Genomic DNA, 19,355 nt, shown 5'->3' with positions numbered 1-19,355 from the left:
ACTGATTTTATCACATTATTTAATGCAATCTTTATGGTGTTTAGTATGAACTAGCAATGGTAGATTTGAAAAAAAAAAAAAAAAAAAAAAAAAACCAAGCCAAATGTTGATATAAAAAGGCTAAGAAATTAATGGCATTTGAATTTGCAGCAAATAGTACAATGTTGCTTCATTACTGTATTTGTAATTAGGAACATATCTTTATGACAATATCATTTTCTTTTCTTTATTCTTCTTATCTAGTAACTTAACACATGATAAATTCCACTCTATAAGACATTTGTTGTTACGGGTATGTTGACTATATCTATATCATGTGAGTTTTGACGGTTGTTTCCGTTTGTCATGATTTCATTTTGGAACTATTATCTCTTTATGGTTCTTATAATAATTTTTTTCTTATTTTTCATCGTTTTTTAACTGGAAATTGCATATGGCTGTACTTTTTTCTATGAAGAGCAGTAGAATGGAATAAATTCAATTTGCTTCACCCATAGGCATTATGGGGGTGGGAACCATAATGGACCCATGCTGAGCGATGAGGTTCTTGGGGACTTTGGATCTCTTCCCGATGTTTAGCTGAACTAAAGGTAAGTAGCAAAAGTACATGACTATTTTCATTTTCGTTTTATTAAAGCATCGTACTTCGAAAATCTACCTTTTGTAATAATGTGATTATTATAGTTGGAAAGAAATATGAAGTATAAATTCTAAATTTGAAGGGATTTGTAGTTTTTTTGAAGTACAATTTCTTAATTAGAAAAGTTGAAATTATCGTTTTGATTTCATTTGTTAAGCTATTTACTGCTCCCTACCCAATTTTGACTTTTCTTCATTGATATCTGAGTTGGTAATGAGATATGTACTTGTTAGACTTGTTATTTTCATTTTCAAGCTCCTGCACTGACATTACACATTAGCACTGTATTCTTATCATTTCGTAAGTCCAGGTATATAATTATTTGATTGCATGATGGTCTTTGTATGTAAAATTCGATTACATACTTATAATAATTTATTATGTTATGCAAATATGAAGTGAAAGATAAGTAGAACAACAATAATTATTATGGATAAAACATTTTTAAACGATGGTGTTGTACCATGTTGAACATCATGATTAGTCTAGAAATTGTAGGTGTAGTCGGCATCAATTGGAAACTGATAAACTAAAAAAAAAAAAAAAAAAACAAACAAAAAACTTTTGGTTGTTTGCTTCTTGTTTAATTTCTGAAGTATAATTGGATGATTATTTTTGTAACAGCTATAAGAAGAACATCTGAATATTCACATGGATTTGAGGAGAGCCTTGGTTTCGGAGCACCTTAATGGGTAATAAGGACGTGTTACTAGTATCTATATCGTATTACTTTGGTAATTATGAATGGTTATAGAGTACACAGTGTTGTGGGATGTCTTTGGATATAATACGGTTAAAGCATACACAAAGCTGTATTAGATGTGTGATATAGAATATTAGATGTGTGAGATAGAGTACGGTTTAACTGTACTCTATTATGTACAAAGCCGTATTATACATCTAATCTAATACACCCCTGATACAATACGTAATGACCATCGATATTATATATGCAAATATAACCGTACTATATTTTTCAGTTTTCTAGTAGTGTTGATTGTTTGTTCGGTTGCAGGGTGTTATCGGCATCAATTAATGATGGTCATAATTTTTTTTCCTTTCTGGAACTTAACAAAAAAAGAGTGTTCACGATAACAAATATTTGACTAAAAGCTTTCTTAACATAATGATAAAATAAAAAAACAAACAAACGTTTCATGAACAAGATTAAAACTCCGAATCAAATTATCAAAAGTAGAATTAATGATTAGTGGTCCACTTTGGTTACAAAAGAATCTGGACAAAAAAATCGAGCCATCAGCAACTTCTTCATCGTTGTCCAATCTTGAATCGGTTTTTTATCAATTCGCATACTTAGCTTTTGGATTTGTTCCCACCATGATAAAACCCCATCTTTAAAACTGCAGGAGACTACAAATTCTACTTCTTCATCATCTGGGGTTCTACTAAACTCAAAACACCTTTCTACATGTTCTATCCACCGACGAAATTGACCAAGATTATAATTCTCCATGAAAGGGGGTGGATCTAACTTACAGCTGGAGTCTTCCTCTTCTGGCGTTACGAGGTTAAAATCCCCTTCGCATCCCTCCTCATCCGAATAGGAAAACTCACTCGAATCTTCATCTTGATTTAGTCGAATCTTCAGCAACTCCGTCTCCATACTTTGTATACGAGTGTCCAGACCTTTCAGGATGTTGGTCATCGAGTCAATCCTTCGGAGAATTTTATTCATTCCACAGTCGATGTTGTCCATTGGAGCCAACGATTTGTATCTAATTATTTAGGGTAATTGAAAAATAAAGGGACCAATGCCATTTATAGGCTACTTGTATGAAAATAAAAGAGTCCTTATCAAGTAAAAAGTAGTAAAAAAACCTAGTTGATAACAAATAGGAAACCGACAAAGGCCAAATTAGAGTTGTTCAAATAAGATCTATCTCCACACCATTTGACTCGTTTTTCCGTGTTTTGCACGCGACAGTTTTATTTATTTTTAATTTTTGTTCTTTTTTTATTATTATGGAGTGAACCCAATCAAACATTTGATCATGCAAAGTGATGGTGGCTCAGCTTAAGCTGGTGGTTCGAAAATAGAACATTTTTTTTAAATCTTAAAGTATGAACGATCAAATGAAATAATATGTATACCCCTCGATCTCCCCTGTTGGAATGTAATGAATGGATGAATAATCCCTATCTAGGTTTTTTTAATCCATAAATATGCACGTTTTTTATGTTATTTTGTTTGTTTGTTTGTTTTCTCAAATCTTCTATTAACTGTCCCAATTAAAAGTAAATTAAAAGTTTGCTTGTAAGGTAAATGCTCAAAAAATAGCAACACAATTTAAGCCTATTGCTATTTTAGACGTTGAGTTTGTTGTAAGCAAAATGGAAAATATACTATTGCAATACATGTTGCTCAAAAAATCCATTAGAACGGCTCACCATGACGCTGTAATACAATAAAACCACCGGATTACAAAAGCATTACAAATTTAAATTTAAGTATGTTGTTATTGTGCGTAAAAAAATGCATTTCCATACAAACTTTGAATGCATGAGATGAAAACCACTATAAATCATGAAAGAGAAAAAAAAAATAGTATCTAGCTGTTGAGTGGTACAATTGTACAAAATTTGAGGTAACTTGGGTGTAATTATCCGAACAAAGTCTTTGTATCTTGGCGGCAAACCTGCATGCACGGTAGTGTAAAGCATATATCCGATAGTGGAGCAGAGAGAAGCTTCGTGAGCCAAAACTTTATTCACTTACTTAAACATAAACTTAGCATGTTAGAAGAATCATTCACTGTAGAAATGGCAAATGGAAAAACGGAAAACACTAAGTGCATATACATGGGTTGTACATTAACTTTAGACGGTCACTCTTTCCCAATCAACCTCATACCAGTCCAAATTAGAAGTTTCGACGTCATAGTTGGCATGGATTGGTTAAGTCTTCTTTGCGCCAACATCATGTGTTTTGAAAAAATTGTTCGTCTAAATCTCCCTAACGATCAAACATTAGTGATTTACGGCGACAAATCAAGTACAAACCTTCGCATCATTTCGTGCATCCAAGCTCGAAAGTGTTTACGGAAGGATTAGCAGGCATTTCTTGCACACATCATCGATACGAGTCGGGAAGTAAAGGATATTAACAGGATTCCAAAAGTACGTGACTTCCCCGATATCTTTCCAGAAGAACTACCGGGATTACCACCACAACGCCAAGTCGAGTTCAGAATCAATTTAGTTCCATGGGCTACCCCAGTAGCAAAATCACCTTATCGTCTGGCACCAGCAGAGATGCAAGAACTTTCCAGTCGGCTTAACAAACTCCACCAAAAAGGATTCATTAGACCAAGTTTCTCACCTTGGGGAGCACCGATCTTGTTTTGTAAAGAAGAAAGACGGATCGTTCCGTATGTGCATCGACTACCGAGAGCTTAACAAACTTACTGTCAAAAATCGTTACCCTCTGCCCCGCATTGACGATCTATTTGATCAACTTAAAGGAGCGAGCTACTTCTCGAAGATAGATCTACGATCCGGATATCACCAATTACGAGTGCTAGAGGAAGATGTTCCCAAGACAGCCTTCCGAACCCGTTATGGATACTACGAATTTGTAGTGATGTCGTTCGGATTAACCAACGCACCAGCGGTATTCATGGACCTAATGAATAAAGTGTGTCGTCCTTACTTGGATCAGTTCATCATCGTCTTCATCGATGATATACTTATCTACTCCCGAAGTAAGGAAGAACATAGTCAGCACCTACGAAGAGTCTTAGAAACACTACGATCGGAGAAGCTCTATGCGAAGTTCTCTAAATGTGAATTTTGGATTTGAAGAGTCGAATTTTTCGGCCATGTTGTTAGCGAAAAAGGGATACATGTGGACCTCTCCAAAATTAAGGTCATTAAGAATTGGTCGGCACCAAATACACCTACAGAAATTCGTCAATTTCTAGGTCTAGCTGGCTACTATCGCAGATTCATAAAGAACTTCTCTAGCATTGTGAAACCTCTTACTACATTAACCCAGAAAGGCATGGTCTTTGACTGGGAAGCAAAACAAGAGAAGGCGTTCCAAACACTGAAACAAGCCTTGTGCACCGCACCGATACTATCCCTCCCCGAAGGGATAGAAGATTTTGTAGTGTATTACGATGCATCAAATCAAGGACTTGGTTGTGTTCTTATGCAACGAGGGAAGGTTATTGCCTATGCCTCCCATCAACTTAAGATACACGAAGTAAACTATACAACACACGATCTTGAGTTAGGAGCAGTGGTATTTGCTCTGAAGATCTAGAGACACTACCTGTACGGAACGAAGAGTACTATTTACACCGACCACAAGAGCCTTCAACACATTTTCGATCAGAAGGAGCTCAACATGCGACAACGACGATGGGTCGAGTTACTCAATGATTACGAATGTGAAATTCGTTATCATCCTGGCAAGGCCAATGTAGTAGCTGACACCCTCAGTTGAAAAGAATACACTGATCGGAGAGTCAAATCTCTGAATATGACTATCCATTCCCACTTATCCACAAAAATTAAGGAGGCTCAACTGGAAGCTTTACAACCCGAACATGTGACGGGTGAATCCCTGAGAGGAATGGAAAAGAATCTAGAAATCAAGGGTGGCGGAGCCTATTATCTCATGGACCTTATATGGACACCGAGACATGGTGGTTTCAGAGACGTGGTCATGACCGAAGCACACAACACGAGGTATTCCGTTCACCCAGGTTCAGATAAAATGTATCTGGATCTTAAGAAACTGTACTGGTGGCCTAACATGAAAGCAGAAATTACTACCTTCGTAAGTAAATGTCTTACTTGCACTAAGGTTAAGGTCGAGTACCAGAAACCTTCAGGATTACTACAACAGCCAGAGATACCGGAATGGAAATGGGAATGGATTACTATGGATTTCATAACCAAGTTGCCCAAGACAACGGGTGGACTTGATACCATATGGGTCATCGTCGACAGATTGACCAAATCTGTGCATTTTCTACCAATCAAGGAAACCGACAAGATGGAAAGGCTTACAAGAACTTACATAAGGGAAATAGTGTGATTGCATGGAGTTCCGATGTCCATTATCTCCGATAGAGATAGTAGATTTACATCAAGGTTATGGCAGTCACTACAAAGTTCCCTGGGAACTAGACTAGACATAAGTACAACCTACCATCCACAAACAGACGGGCAAAGTGAGAGAACGATACAAACTTTGGAAGATATGCTGAGAGCCTGTGTGATTGACTTTGGAAAGGCATGGGATATCCATTTACCCCTTGTCGAATTTTCATACAACAATAGTTATCATACGAGCATAAAGGTTGCTCCATTTGAAGCCCTCTATGACCGTAAGTGCAGGTTCCCTCTGTGTAGGACTGAAGTTGGCGACACACAGTTAGCTAAAGGATGAGATACTGAAAACACTTTCACCGGTCCGGAAATCATACGAGAAACGACAGAGAAGATCGTTCAGATTCGTGAACGGTTGAAAGCATCTAGAGACCGACAGAAAAGCTATGCTGACCAACGGAGGAAACCTTTGGAACTCCAAGTAGGAGACCGCGTTCTATTGAAAGTCTCGCCGTGGAAAGGCTTAATACGCTTTGGAAAGCGTGGAAAGCTAAATCCAAGATACATAGGGCCTTTCGAGATTCTCGCCAGAATCGGCCCTGTAGCTTACAAACTTAATCTACCACGTGAACTTAGTAACATACACCCAACCTTCCACGTATCGAACTTGAAAAGTGTCTGTCCGATGAGACTCTTGTTATCCACTCGAAGAGATCGAGATCAACAAGAGACTCAACTTCGTGGAAGAACCGATAGAAATCATGGACCGAGAGTTCAAACAAACGAAACGAAGTCGCATACCCATCGTGAAAGTCCGTTGGAACGCCAAGCGAGGACCTGAATTCACATGGGAACGCGAAGATCAGATGAAACAAAAGTACCCACATCTTTTTATCTGATTCACTTGTATCTTTCTTACTTTAAATTTTGGGATGAAATTCCCTCTAACAGGGGGATGATGTGACAACCTGATATTTCAACTCTATGTAAACGACCTAAAAAGTCAAGTATTGTAACCACGTTCATTATAATGAAATTTACTTCAAAAATAAAATATCCAAAAATCACTAATTAAATTATCTATTATGTTAAATATCATTAAACTGTGATCGTACGTAAAAAGAACGCCCAAATCTAACTTCGTATAAGAAAGTTGTGAATTTTCCAAGTTCGGCTTAGCAACGGAAAACTAAAAACTCGAATCAGAGATCGAGCGACTTTTGACCGGAATGACCTAAATGAGAATCGAAGGTCTCGACAATGGTTTTTCAACGGTAAAAAGTCTGGCAAAAACAGACGTCAGATAATGAAGTTATGAATTTCTAATGAAATTTTCTTACCACGACCTTTTAAAAATAAATAATAAAAATAATTTCAAAATTTGCCGATGGAAACTAAACGAAAGTTGTAGAGTATAGTCCCACCTACGCGTGGATATAAAGAACGTCAAAAACGGAGTTTGTATGAAGAAGATATGAATTTTTGAAGTTTATTAAATATTAAAAATATAAATTTTAATAGAAATTTCGGTATTATCCAAAGGCTGAGCCACGCACGCGTACGCCCAGCGTACTCAAGGCCTAGGCCTCGGATCGTCCACGTCACGCCCTATGCGAGCGTATGTCTAGTCCCATCCAGAGTCCGAAGCAGTCAAGGATGCGCTCATGCGTGACGCACGTATACGCCCAGCGTACTCGCGTACGCCCCGCGTACGGAGGCGGTTCCCACCCACTATAAAAGGGATGGGAGGGTTCCGAAGAAAAGAGCCATTTCCTCTCAACTCTCTTACGTTTTTGCCTCATTTTCCGTGCACGTGCTATCCTGAAGTCCCGGTTACCTTGCTCAAGTCCCAAGGGTCGTTTGTGCTCCCGAGATTCCCGAGAATCCCGAGAAAATTCACTTTCTCGAGTCGAAATTCTGTCCAGTTTTCATCTCGCCGTGTCCGATCTTTCAAATGAGTTCATACCCCAATAATCCACGCTTTTAAATGTTTTATAAATACTTTTATATGCTTTTAAGGGGGGGGATACAAGTAAAACACTCGATTATTATCGCGTGTTATATAATAAAGTTTCATTATACGCTTTTTATAAATGGAATCATATGTGATTTATAAGTATTATATGGAAACTTTCATATGCAAATTATAACATGATAACATCTTATCTTTTGAAATAAGAAATGATTTATGTATTTATGAAAATCAAACACTCTGTTTATACTACAGGTATATGTGTCCAGTTTTGACACTACAAAAATTATACTTTTCATAACAAGTGAGCATTTTCACTAGGGATTATTATACAAACAAAACGCACTTTTAGGAAACTATAATAGGTATTTTACAAGAACTCTACGAACTTTTACATATTGGAAATACTATTTTAAGAAGTAGCTTCATATACAAGAACAAACGAACATTTTCACACGTAAATCTGTTTTATACTAAGTTTCAGACATATTGGAGGTTTTATACATACATAAATTGACTACTTTAGGCATGAAAAACCTAATTTTGATACAAGTTTGGAACTTCTAAACCACTACTCACATATGGGAAAACATCAACTTTCTAACAAACATTGGATTTGATTTAAGGCTACATTTATACTAGTTGGAAATATGGGATTTTCTAGAAACTAAAAAACAAAAACAAACCATTTCATTTTAGTTCATACAAATACTATCATTTAAATACTTATGAAACTCACCAGCTTAACTGCTGATCTACTCTTTCAAAACTACTTGTATGTCCCAGGGACTCAGTAATTGCAGGTACCAAACAGCTTTTTGCAGAAGGAACGTTGCGGCACCAGTTTAAAGTCATATTTTTGGCATCATATTGTAATTGGTTTTGATCATGTACTCTTTTAAACAATGTAAACTTTCAATTATATATATGATGATTGTATTACTTTATTTACTATGTATTCATTTGTTACGTTACCACATGAAGTCATCCGCCCCCGAACGTTTTCGTCGTTCCAGTTTGGGGGTGTGACACTAATCTCCTTTTCGTTTTTCATGGTGGAAAATTGGTGAATCGTCATTCACTTACCTTTAAATGTTCTGCAATTTGGGTTACGGAATCCCTCTCCCAAGTTGTAGAGTATTGTGTTGGGTCCTAGCCTTAATATCTCATTTGGGTGTTTTATAAAGGACTCAATCAATCAATCATCTAACTTGAATTTTCTCCCGTTTTGTAGATGTCAAAGTATGACAACTATGGTCTTCCCAAATCCTGTGGAACAAGCATTCCATATGAAGATGATATTCCACGATTCAATCGAGGAACAAGAGATCATGTTTCACTTCCTCCACCTCCTCTGATTGTTCTCCCTAACCCACAAACTCAAAGGCTTGAAACGTTCAAGCTCACTCAAGCCCTGTTGGCGATGAAACATGAAGATAGAAAGTCAGTGTGTGCACACGTCTTAGAGAAGAAGTCACACATTGATAGGTTAAGAATGTTGGGAGTCGTTGTCTGTGAGGAGCTGGATATTGACTGGGTACTTCATTCGCTTCCTGACTCATATAGTGAGTTCGTAAGAAAGTACTATATGATAGACCACGACGTAACCCTCATCGATCTTACCTCTTTGCTTATTGTTGCTGAATCAGCAATGATTTGGCACACTGGAGAAGCAAAGTTGATTGGTGGATCTGCCTTCCAAACCTCTATGGACATAGGCAATGGCAACAAAAGGCATGCCATGGTCGAAAAGTTTGATCATAAGAGAAAGGCAAAGTCTGAAGTAGTTTCATGTGTTGTTCCAAAAGAGTCAATTTGCTTTTGTTGCTAAGAAAAGGGGCATTGAAGACGAAGCTGCCCTGTCTACCTGAGATATCTAAGAGATGGGAGAGTCAAAACGTTTGGCTCTACTTCAGGTAAAGATCCACTATCTAACTCCATTAAGTTCCTATTCATTGATTCTTAATACATAATGTGATAATATTACATTTGAATATTTTGCAGGATCAGAGAAAATAGAGGAAGCTTGATGGAAGAGTAAGATGAGTCTGATCACGAAGAAATGGATCATGATCGCATGGATTCGAAGATCAGATTTTGAGCTTAGAAAGTTATGATAGATTTGTTAGAAAAAATTGATTACATAATTTTTCAGATGATTTTGCATTGTAAGGACATGTTTTCCGCTGCTTTTATGAATAAGATAAATTTTTTGTCTTATTTATATATATCCTTGCAATGAAATCATTGTGAAAAATTGATGTTTGTGTATTTCTATAAATGGACGTGATTCTTAGTTATGTTATTTATGGAAGTGTCAAATTTCTCTAAGTAAGGAAAGATTCCCATCACCCAAGTTTCAATTGGACAGAACCTTGGAATCATATGATTTGAGTCATATGATGTATGGAAATCTTGGTACTTGGAAAATTTAAGACTAATTCCATTGACAAAGAGTTAAGTGAAGGACTAGAAGATTGAGTTCACAATGTTGTCTACTAGTCAAGTCCATCACAAATAACAATAAGACTATTTGTCATGATTTACTAATGATCTAGTAAATGTGATTATACTTACAAGATTAAGTATAATTCTGAATCATTCAAAAAGTTTCAATGAATGGCAGAACGAATAAGTAGAATCAATGAAGGCAGAAAAATAAAAAGTTTCTCCAATCTAAGAAGAAGGGAGAGTACTTTTGTATCGGGTTTTATGATCATCTTAAGGATTAAGAACCATATCACAATTGATCCTCTAAGGACATCTTAGTGCACTAGTTTGGCTAAGAAGAGGAATCAGGAATTGTTGTAGTGGTTAAGTCAATAAGATGTATCATACTTCGTTCCAAAATCAAGTCTTAGAGTCATACTCCAAGATTGTGACTTGAGTGAGATAATCTTAAGTAGGAATGTTCTTACACTTGCACATTTTGGTAAGTTGTGATGTCTTGAATAATACATAGACCAACTAGTACCGAATTATGTGTGGGTTTTGTCTTGATATAAACACACACTAACTCTTGGATATTTGTTTTGTCAAGAAATGTCTCTTGATAAGAGAATCTAATATGTCAAGAGGTCAGTGGGAGTCTAAAGATCTTGAGAAGTTTCAAGAACAAATCAAGAAGTAAACCTATTAAACACTAGCACACGACTTGAGGATTGTAACCTATCGTGTTGACAAAATTTTATTTTTGTGCTAATCCAGTTGAGTGATTATGCATATGAGTTCTCCGAGTTCCCAATAGACTACATAAGGCAAGCACCTTGTTCAATGAAAGTACATTGACTGGCATAGGTGAGTTGCTAAATAAATTGGAAGCAATGATAGGACCCTTGATGGCAAGAAATCAAGGATGAACAAGTTCTGTCCATAAGAGTTTGGATTTGTCACAAACATTATCTTATGATTATGGTTATGACAAATTCATATGGATAGGAACACATGCACCATAAAATCTAAGTGTCATAAGGTTTCTCTCCTTCATGAAAATGATTGTGAGGAAACTCTTTCACTAATAGAGATTTTAATGAGATAGCGATTATGTAAATTACATTCTTAAATTCGATTATGATTACGGCATCCCTCTTCATAGTTTGAATTGTGAGATTTGGCAATTAGTCTGAATATTTGGGACTTAGTTATATAAGTTCTGAATTAATTTAGACATACATGTGAGTTGTCTGAAGAAAGGTGTATGAGTTTGAGAAGCTTAGATAAAGGCTTATCGAAGCATATCGTATTGGAAATATAAACTTTGGAAGTCAATAAGTATTGTCTTTTAGAAGTCCAACTATTTTCTGAATATGTATCAAAGCTAGTTGGAGCATAAATGTAATGCTGGGATAAATATAATCATCATGTTAGTGGGAGCATGATTATTATTAAAGTATTGCAAGTTGGCAATATTGATTATAGAAAAACAAAAGTTTCACTTTGCAAAGTTGCAGGGGTTGAAAAGTTCTTTTTGCTATAATTAAAGGAGAGAATGTTGTACTTCGTTTCCAATCTAAAAGCTTAGATCGAGAAATTTTAATTAAATTTAGTAAAGGATATATTTATTATTTGCATTCTCAAAGTTCGATTATGATTACGGCATCCTTCTTCATGGTTCGAATTTTGAGAACACGACAAATAGAAATATTATGGAAATATTATAGCAAGAAACTGGTAAAGTATCACGTTTTTCATTATGAATTGTATCCCACACGCTTCGAGTATAGGATCGATTGCATATGCTGTTATATTTGATCGTTCTAAAATTTTCCAAATGCCTAAGGCATTTAGAGGGGAAAAGGGAATAGAACCGGATTTAACTAAACAACTATCAAGGACAATCTAAGTTTCGCCAAGGATTGGTCGCTTGTGGATAGTTGGAAGTATAGTCATGAATGGACCATATTGACATTATTATGAATAGATAAGAATCTATTTATAATGAGTTGTCATATGACAAATATGGAAATGTTTCCTTATTGGGAGTTGGACGTTAAGAATCTATGTCTAGATTAGGAACTTCTATGCAAGAAGGATGTTCAAAGGAATGTACTTTGAATGTAAGACTTTATGACTATGGAATTGTCTTGTAACAATCTCCAATAGAGCACTTTCTAATTTCATTGGCAAAGTCTTGGTGACTTTGGCGCTATGATATTACGAAAGGACCGTTGCATGAAATGTTAGAATCTAACATATTCTATAAGTGGCAAGAATTTGGTATTCTCAAACTTGTGGTAAACATTGGGAATTATGAAATAAGTGTGATTGAAAATGTTAATCAATTATACTATTTCACAAAGTAAGGATCATAGCTAAACATAGTGTGCATGCTAAGAGCATAGGACAATTGTTGTTATAATTCAAGTAAGAAGTAGATTACCCGAAACAACAAATAATGAGTAATCAATATGGTGATTAAATAAAAGGTGTTTTACTTATACTCAAATGTTTGAGGCCATATAGTATTAGTATTATTCTTGTGTTTCACTTTGCATGTTTTGACTTCCCGAATAATAAGATTATGCAAACTCTCCACAGTCGCTCATACTTTGGAAGTAGGTATGAAAGAAGACTGTCATGAATCCGTTTGTAGATTGTCTGAAATGTTTAGACATGGCACAAGTTTGCTGCATAGTTCATGAGTGCTGCTATAAGATTAGAGTATTTGATTAAACCCACGCTCACTTAGAGCGCTTCATGGATTTTATCACGAGTGATTGGTGAGACTATAATATTTTATATTCTTGAAACTGAGATGTGTGAGCTGTATCTGGCGAGTCGGTTACACATTGAAAATATGTAAACGCACCAGTAACTTGGTGTTATAAAATGTATTGTTGTGTGTGATTCGATGAGTGAGTACAAGCGAGAATTGAGTCGAAGTTTATCCGTTCCTTTTACCCAAAGTTTATACGAGACTAATTTGATGTGTTCAATTGTAGTCTGATGTCAGTCGTCATAAATCGGAAATCAGGAAACAACACATAGACTGAGAGAATGATTTCAATCCATGTCTCACGTCTATACGATATCTATAATGGAGGAATATATGATCCCTTGTCTAAAGGACAGGTTGCTGATAAGATCAGAGTTCTACAACGTCTTTGAGAGCTACGATTGCTAATCGGATTGTACCTACATTATAGTTACTAGACCTATCCAAGTGGGAGACTGTTGGATTAGTGTCTAAGCCCGTAACTATATTTGGTGTGTACTTGACCCGATTGTGCATGGTCCTTTTAGGTTTCCTTCACCAAAGCAACTTGATAGGATTATTTATGGAGAAAGAGGATTAATTATGATTTACTAATATATTATATGAATAATGTTTTAAAGGAGAAATCATATTGTTTAATTAATATTAGTCAAGAATTAATTGATAGTTAGTTTTGTGACTAAAAGACATTAATTAAACTTAGGAGACTGGAATTATAATTATAAGATAATTGCAATTGGGCTATGGATCACCTTGGAACATAGGTTGGACGAATTCTATGGGAAGCCCATAAGGAATTCGTCCAAGGGGTGTTCTAAACAGAGTACATGGGCTGCTTAGGGCCTAAGCAGTCAAATTAGGGTTTCCTAGTTGAAAACCCTAATAGCTCACTATATAAAGGCCCCTATGGCCCCAAAAACGTGGTGAACTCCTTTGGAAGAACCCTAGGTCGGTTTTAGTGCTCCTCCTCCTTCTCATAAGTCATTCTCTTTCTTGTGGTGGCTTACAGAGGAGTGACACTTGTGACTCTAAGCTCCAAGACAAGAAGATTCAAGCCATTCGTGAAGGGGTAATCATCTAGATCAATTCTAATATATTAATTTCGAAATAAATATGGTAGATTAGGGTTCTTGAGTCTTGGATGAATTGCTTGTACAATAGAGAAACCTATATCTAAGCATTAGGGTTTGCATGAGCACATAAGATATTCTTTTGGCTCAAACCCATCAACAACCCCTAGGGTTGTGGGAATTGGTCTCACGATATTATGTTGTTTATCTGACGTCTTGGGTACATTTTCCAGTATGGTGGTGACGAGATGCTTTGCTATATATCAAAATATATCCAAACTAACAATTATAGCATTGTACTTTTATAAACTAACAATTACCAAACTACAAAATACCAATATATCAAACTATATCCAAACTAACAATTACCAATTTATAAATTATTATCAAACTAACAATTGCCAAAATTTGAAACTATTACTAAACCAACAATTTCCAACATTTGAAACAATTACCAAAATTAAATAGTCTTGTCACCTGTGATTATGGTGGTGGCTTTTTCAGTGGTTGTTCCTGATCGTACATCGACACAACCGTAGAAGGTCTACGCCCGATGCCTCTGATATGGCCTCTTCGAACACTCAATATTCTTTCAAAAAAAATTTTGTGTCTCCTTTGGCGTTAGACTGCTGGCTTCAAAAGAAGCATTAGTTTGTTGACTAATCTCAAGGCGTAAAGCATTCTGTATTTTTAAAAAATGATAAACATAATTAAAATTAGATTACTAAATACCCCTTAAGGACATAAAAACTTATATGAAAACACAAATTAACCACTTATGTATCGTTGCTCAACTACAGGACTACTAAATACCCCTTGGTGATCAGTATTGGCCTTATGAAATGCTTCGATTCGAGGGATGTCCTATTTAACATTAAAAATTAGATTAATTATAATTTAAATAAATAGTTAAATATATCATAAGATACATGCATTGCTATACAAGCACGATCCCCCTCTATTTACAACTTGTTGTTGTGCACAGACTCCTTTGTTTGACGCCGAAAGATTTAAAATTCAAGAGTTTGAAAATGTTCGACTGCTTGCGCCTAATTTTCACGTGACATGCCATCGGGGGTTGGCTAATGCCCTTGGGATATCTATAAGCACCCCGGCATTCTGAAAATAAGTATGTGCTTTATTTTTTTGGCCTCAATAAACTCTTTGTAAAGTCGCATCAATGCTCTGCAATAACTGAGCACTCTTGGGATCCAAATTAACCTTATTCAAATCAAACTTATTCTAGAAATACAAAAAGTTAGTTAGTGAAATATCAATCAGAACTAAACTTAAAATATTATCCAAGTTACCTTTAGATACACCACTGTGGCATTCCTTAAAGCGGGGGAAACATTGTCCCAACCAGATACATTCAAAGGGATGTTCATCCACATGTACCTCCCAATCTCACGGGTAAAGCAATTATCACGGTTCTCGAAAGGGCAATATTTGAGCTCCCTATCAAAATCCAAATCCACAGGCTTTCCCTTGTTTGCCCGTATCAACTTTGATAGTTGGATGTTTTTTTGCTAGGCCTCTTCTTTTTTTAGGCAGCTCAGCTGAAAATTATAATTAAAAATATTAGTCACGATAGCTTATAATAAATGGATAAAAATAGCTAATAAATATATCATAATAAGACTTACCATCCTGTCTGTGTTGTCCACAACCAAAGCCTACTAGAGGTGGTGGATCCCCGGCTCCATCACCTCCATGTCCTAAGCCCATAACATCTGCCATCACGTAGAAGAGTATCACCCAAATAAAACTCATATATATCCTGCAAAATTACAATATGAATAGAATTATAGCAACATATTTTTTTTTTCATTTTTTTCCACACATCACGTACATAAATACATACATTGTACATACAAATACAAATAAACATGTTTAATACACATACTTATTATAGCATCATACTTTTTTTCTATTATAACAACCTAGCTTTTTTTAATTTTTTTTCATACATACAAATTACATATATAATTTCAAAACTCATACATTACATATATAAATATATTTTTTTCATTTATTCCACATATTACATCCATAAATACACACGTATATACAAATACACATAAACATGTTTTCTACACATACTCATTATAACATCATACTTTTTTTTTCTATTATAGCAACCTAAGATTTTTTGATTTTTTTCATATATACAAATTACATATATGATTTCAAAACTCATACACTATAAATACATTTTTTTTTCATTTTATCCACATATTACATACATAAATACACACATTATATATACAAATACACATATACATGTTTTCTACACATACTCATTATAACATCATACTTTTTTTCTATTATAGCAACCTAATTTCTTTCATTTTTTTCATACATACAAATTATACATTCACAGTCACAAATAATACACATACAAATAACATACACATACAAAAAAAATACTAATGTAAAAACACATAAATGCATCATACACATATAAACACATACTATTTATAAAATGAAAGATGAAAAGGAACCTGTGGTAGTCTAATTTCGAAATATTCCGACAATAATTTCACAATTTCGCCAACAACTCCGGCAAAAACTCCAACAACAACACAACCTTAAATTAAAAGCTTAAACTAAGTAAATAAACATCAAAACATAAGAAGAATCAAAAATAGAGAAGAATTTCGACCTTAAATGGGTAAAAATTCCGGAATTGATATGTGATCGTCTCCTCTTGGTCGGCGGTAATGGAAGTCTAGGTCGCTGGCATTAGTGGCCATGGAGGTTTGGACGGCGGTGGCAACTTTCGTGTGTGCAATGGGGGTTTGGATGGCGGCATCGGTGGTGTAAGAAAGACCGTCGATGGAGAGAACGAGAGAAAAGGGCCGACAGAATACGCAGGAATCAATGAATTCGAGGGGTTATCTACGCGGACCATTAGTAGCGACGGGTATTAGCGGTGATGAAGGGGTATCCCAAAAAAAAGTTTGTGTAATATATATATATATATATATATATATATATATATATATATATATATATATATATAAAACGCAATTTTATTAGATATAAAGTTCAACTTTCATAACAAAATTAAATTTTAAAGTTCACCTCTTCGATCTTTCATTTTACAAAAGCAAGTAATTACATTTTCAGTCTTAACATTCTATAGTTCTGACTTTTCTACACTACAAATCAAAACATCATTCATAAAATCGTCATCTATTCTATTACACGAATCGATCTTCAAGAACTTCATTGCAAAAAAATATCGTTCAACGGTTGCGGTTGTGATGGGCAAACCCAAAGCTTGTTTTAATAATCTATAAACGAAAGGAAAAGAGAGGTGCTTCCCGGTTTCCACCAACAAACGAGAGAGGTCTGCAATTCCCTTCATGTTGAAAAATCTCTCATCATGGAGCAAAGAGTAATAATAGATATCAAGTTGTCCATTAAGTTGTGCCCTTTCTGAATCATCAAAATTGTTTTTGTATATCTCGCATAGCTTTAACAACTTTGTTTTATCAAAACTAGAAAATGAGTCACATAGACTCAATGTCTCCATGTTCTCCATCAACTCCGTGCCAACTTCACTAAATCTATCCCCAAATTCTTGAATTTGCATATCTAAAATTGTGTTTAAAATTACAACTTCAACATGATGTTGATTAGTCTTATTGGTCCTACGCTTGCGTGGGGTAACATAATATCCCGACATGTCCACAATTCCAATACTATGTTTTTCACAAAAGCACATACCTTCTTCCAAATTTGTAGAAACCCATCTTTTCTAAAAACTAGCAATGCTTTCTTTGTCCCTTTTACTAATGAAGCCGCTTCCAAAATATTTTGATCTTTTTTTTAAGATGCTTTGACAAGGTATTCGTGAGACGTAGAATTTCCAACATCAAGTGTATAAGAAACACGAAATCAAGTGTCTTGAAATATGACAAAATGCACTTTGCTTGATTATGGTTAGATAAAGTAGACCCCTCCTCTTTGACATATTTAAGAACTGCAACAACATCTGCAAACAAATTCACCAAACTTACAATTATTCTAAAATGTGAACCTCATCTAGTATCTCCAGCTCGAACAAAAGAAATCTCTTGATTTAACCCTTTTCCTATTTCTGTTTCACCAATACCAATTTCAGCTGCCACTCTTTCTTTTTGCATCTCTTGTATCATATCTTTTCTCTTACAAGACCCACAAACGACAGTAACCACCAAAGCTAGTTGTTCAAAGAATTCATTAACATCATCATGTTTCTTTGCAACCGCCACAACCACTAATTGAAGTTGGTGTGCAAAACAATGTATATAATTTGCATAACTTTTTTTACTTAAAATCAAAGATTTCAAACCGTTGAATGCATCACTCGTATTACTTGCTCCATCATAACCTTGTGCCCTCACCTATATATTTTTAAAAAATTAATAAAAAACTATAAGAAATAAATATAAAAATAATATAGTATTTAATTTTATAGGAATAAATAGTTTATGATTTCTCACCTGAGTCATACTCAAGTTATTGTTGGAAAATACGGTATCAGTGGCGGCTTTAAGAGTCAAAGAAGATGTATCCAACACGTGAACAATTTCAATAAATCTTTCCTTTACAATCCCTAGTCTATCAACATATCTCAAAACTATTGCCATTTGTTCATTTTTGGAAACATCACTAGACTCATCAACTATAATAGCAAACACATCTTTACCAATTTCATTACAAATAGACTTGATTATCTCTTTTGAAAAGCAATCGACAATATCTTTTTGAATCGTGGGAGAAGTCAACTTTTCATTTTTTTGAAGCATTTTGTAAAGTAACTTAAAAAATCTTCTCATTATCTTCTCTAATCAAAGATAATTCAATGAAAAGTCTTTTATTATTAGACGTTTTTGTCTCATCATTCCCACAAAATGGTAAGGCATTTTTCAATAAAAATCTACAACTACGGATTGTAGCACGTAATCGAATTTCATAATTACTGTTCTCAAATTATGTTTGCTTATGCAAGACTTCACCAATAGATTGGTTTTTTCTCAATAGCAAATCACACTTTTCTTGGGCCTTATGGTGATAACTTTGAATATTACTCATATGTTTTTGGAATGAGCCTTTTTTAGTCCAGTTGCCAAAGCCTTGGGTTATAACTGCATCTCTTCCACCTTATTCCCCTACCATATCTCCAAACAAATAGCAACAAAAACAATATGCCTTCTTATTTTTTATGCTATACTCTAACCATGGAAAATCAGTAAACCATTGCACAACAAAACGTCTTGGGTTATTACTAAATAACGTAGATTCAAAACTATGACCCTTTGGTTGACAAGGCCCTTTAATCAAATATGCCCTCCTTATTTCATCCATTTGATTAGGATTATAAGATGT

General features: G+C 35.0%; 1 protein-coding gene across 1 annotated transcript; it reads right to left on the bottom strand.

Moving 5' to 3' along the window:
* Positions 1–18,025: 18,025 nt before the first annotated feature.
* LOC145046218 (uncharacterized) lies at positions 18,026–18,805 on the bottom strand. Its single transcript, XM_078994515.1, has 2 exons — positions 18,470–18,805; positions 18,026–18,370 (listed from the first exon to the last, which is right to left on the bottom strand). Exons 1-2 carry the CDS (start codon positions 18,803–18,805, stop codon positions 18,026–18,028), a joined length of 681 nt encoding a protein of 226 aa, XP_078850641.1.
* Positions 18,806–19,355: the final 550 nt, after the last annotated feature.

This window comes from Lactuca saligna, chromosome 5 (genome assembly GCF_052625555.1).
Source record: "Lactuca saligna cultivar CGN05327 chromosome 5, ASM5262555v1, whole genome shotgun sequence".
NCBI classification, from domain to species: Eukaryota; Viridiplantae; Streptophyta; class Magnoliopsida; order Asterales; family Asteraceae; genus Lactuca; species Lactuca saligna.
This window is presented reverse-complemented; position numbering and strand designations above follow the sequence as displayed.